The sequence below is a fragment of the Haliotis cracherodii genome, unplaced genomic scaffold, assembly GCF_022045235.1.
Source record: "Haliotis cracherodii isolate W230 unplaced genomic scaffold, xgHalCrac1.p SCAF_2, whole genome shotgun sequence".
NCBI lineage: Eukaryota > Metazoa > Mollusca > Gastropoda > Lepetellida > Haliotidae > Haliotis > Haliotis cracherodii.
This window is the reverse complement of record NW_027266275.1, coordinates 79,397,605-79,401,207: the sequence shown is the minus strand read 5'-3', so window position 1 is coordinate 79,401,207 and position 3,603 is coordinate 79,397,605. Positions and strand designations below refer to the sequence as shown.

Here is a 3,603-nt window from a genome sequence, read left to right as displayed (position 1 = left end):
CCCCCCCCTCTCTCTCTCTCTCTCTCTCTCGCCCACGCTCACGCTCACTCTCACTCTCTCTTTCTCTAATATTTGTTTTCGATTTTAGTTTCAACATATTTTTATTTCGACTGAAATTTAGGATAGGTAAACAAGACTGCGCATATTTTAATACCAGTCTGTCTTCGATTTCACAGCAGAACGAAAATAGGACAACTACAGTCAATGTAGTTAAAAAATACACTTCACAGATGTCAGGTAAATTTCAGATTTATAAGCATTGATTATAAGGTTGGAAATATGAACCAGAAAGTAGGGATGTTCTTGAAATAAGAGAGACATGTAGATTGCAGCACACACTGGTGTTATTGGTAATAGTGGTAACTGCCCGGTGCGTTGTTGGCTACCCTATAGGTTTCGTATATATTTGTATGAAGTATGAAATGACAAAATATATCTACGAGTAGATCACAGTTAATGTTACTAAATTGGCACATTGTAAGTGAAGCAGGCGTATAGGTTGATGAAGGGAAGCGTGAACAGTGCGTGAAGCCCATTTCTGGTGTCCCCCGCTGTGATTTTGCGCGAATATTGCTAAAAAGTGGCGTAAAAAACATACTCACTCACTCACTCACTCACTCACTCACCCACTCACCACTCACTCACTCACTCACTCACTCACCGAAGGGTATTAGTCAGGAAGTTTTCAAAAGTGGTCGTAACTTATGTCTACTTACGGCCAATGTTGCACCAAACCCGAATACAAACAACAGAGAGGCATGTCTGCGTGACTGCAATTGTTGCAGGTTTCCCTGCCATGTACTTTCTAAAATATCAAGACAACCCCCGGCATTATATATGGCCCATAATGGAAGCGAATCCTATATCGCAACACAGAAATAAAAGTATCAAGGATTTGCTTCAATCACAGTATCAACAGATCATTTTAAGAAAGCATATTGTCTTTTATATATACGACCATGGTTGTCAAACCATTGTGAAATTTCATACCTTTTTCAAGAAGCGGCCAACAAAATACTGATGGACGGCGGATAAGTCATAATAAAAAAAATAATCTTTAAACGGGGGGGGGGGGGGGGGGGGGGGGATTTGCAGGCGGCGGGAGATGAGAGACACAAAAATAAGTAAGGACGCCATTATGATAAACGTCGGTGCATATTGGAAATGCGTGTCCCAGTCGTCTTAATGCACAGAACTTCGTTGTGCAGAGTTGCGTCCCTTATACGTGCTAGGAGTCGAAGGGTTGGAAACCGAGATTCACCCTGAGTATGATTCTTGGTTTTCAGCATAGTACCATGGCATCGCGCATGTACGGGTGTGTGGCAGGGACACAATAAGTAGCATCTTTTAACATCCTTTTGTTCGCGCGGGCGGGGAGCAAACCACCAGTACTCTATCCACTACACCACAGATTCGGTCGTAAAATATGAATTTATATTATACACTTTTCAAAAAAAAAACGCACAGGTAGTATGTAGTTCATTGAACCTGACTACAAAAAACAGTAATGCAAAATGCTCGTGCAAGTTATGACATTCGTTACTCGTGATAGTGGCTGTAAAATGGCAAGCATAAGCCAATAATTTGTCATTCAATTGTCAACATTTTTCAAGTTCGAAAATGCCGAGACTCAGCGCTGCCGATCGGAACATCGCCATAGGACGTATTCAAAGAGGGGAATCGCAGTCTTCTGTTGCACGCCACTTCAACATCCACCACAGCACCATTTGCCGCCTTTGTGAGAGATACAAACAGTTCAATTCCACTGCAGACCGTCCGAGAACCGGCCGACCAAGAGTTAAACCCCCTGCACAGGATCGCTACATTCGACTGTTCCACCTACGTCATCGCCATGCCACAGCTACGGAGACTGCAGGACGCATCCCTGGTTGACGAGGATATCGGACCAGACTGTCAGGAACCATCTTCGAGAGGTTGGAATACGACCGAGAAGATGAGTTATCGTCCCTGTTTTGCAACAGATCCATCGACAGCAAGACTTGCGTTGGTGCCATCTCTTACAGCCTTGGAATTTGAGAAACTGGAGACGAGTGTGGTTTAGCGACGAATCACGATTTCTTCTTCACCGGCAACATGGATCACAACGTGTTTATCGTCGTCGAAATGAGCTTCAAAGTCAGAACACGCCGTACACTCCCACAACCGGCCAACGCGTTACAAGTAGAATGGCACAGAATTCCGCAGGACAGAATTCGTACATTTTTCTTATCTAGACAGTGCCGAGGAGATGCAGAGCCGTGATTGCTGCCCGGGGCGGTCACACGATATAGCGCTACCTTGTGGCCTTATGTGACATGGCAATGACCATCGAGCTCCAAAATTTCGTATTTGTATCTATGATATTAGATTAAATATATCGACTTTCTTTGGTACAATAAATTTACCAAAAATCTACTTGTGCGTTTCTTTTTTGGAAGAGTGTACATGTACATGTGTACACTGCCCTGTGTTTGCTTTCTTCGCATTTGTCGGGTAGGCTTCAGTCTGTGATTCTTGCTGAATCAATATCAGAATGTGTACTGACACGTGGAGTGCCGCAAGGATCGGTACTTGGGCCCGTCCTGTTTACAGTTTACACAGGAAGTCTAGCCAATCTGATAGCTCAACATGAGAATGATGATGACGCCTACGCTGATGATACGCAGTCAGCTCAAAGTTTCAAGCCATCGGAAACAATATCTGAAACCTCTCGTATGGAAGACTGCACATAGGCCGTGAATTCAGGGATGGCTAAAACTTAATGATAACACATCCTAAGATATGCTTGTAGGTAACGCGTGGAATCCTGAATATGTGAACTCACTTAACTGTTTGATTTTATAAATATGTTTCTCTAAAACAACGTCCGCTGTGTCAGGTTTGATAGTCGTTGTGAGTCGTCACCAAAACGCAAAAGAGAACAGTACTCAAAACAAGTTTTTACACGTGCAAAGCACGAAAAATGCAAAGTATCATTACCAGAAATTGGATATAAAGGGATGGCATTCAAAGGCTACCCGCATAATCGCTGTAGGCGCAGAATAGCAAGGACGCAATGCTGAGACTGACATTTGAGGAACGGGAACGTGCCATCATCCTTTCGTAAGCTCGATTCTGACCCTAAGGCACCGAAATGCACGTCTACAATGGTCGCTTGGGCACAGAAAATGGTTACTTCGAGGCTGGCATGGCGTTTTCTTTCCTGACGAATCCAGATTTCACCTCAGGAACGCCGATGGACGTATTCGGGTATGGCGTCGCCGTGTTGAACGTTATCACGATGATTGTATAGTGCAGACTGATGATCGATGGGGCGGCGGAAATGTAATGGTTTGGGGCAGTATCAGTTTTCGGCACAGAACACAGCTCCATGTATGCATAGGTCGTGTTAATACAGTTTACTACATTGACGACGTTTTAAAACGGCACGTTGTCCCCTGTTTCCGTCAACACCAAGAGCTGCATACTTTCCAACAGGACGCCAATGCACACACAGCAAGTGCTTCTGTGGACTTCCTGACACAGAGTAACGTACCTGTTATGCGCTTGCATTATCTCCCGATCTATCGCCCACGGAGCACTTGTGGGACGACCTGGGACAGC

At 44.4% G+C, this 3,603-nt stretch overlaps 1 protein-coding gene across 1 annotated transcript in view; it reads right to left on the bottom strand.

Annotated features, from left to right (window-relative positions):
* The window catches only part of LOC139467814 (L-amino-acid oxidase-like), a 13,088-nt gene extending 11,073 nt beyond the window's left edge, over positions 1-2,015 (bottom strand). The window contains exon 1 of the mRNA XM_071249319.1: positions 1,866-2,015. Coding sequence (XP_071105420.1) covers positions 1,866-2,015 — 150 coding nt within the window. The remainder of the gene's footprint in view (positions 1-1,865) is intronic.
* Between the last annotated feature and the right edge of the window lie 1,588 nt (positions 2,016-3,603).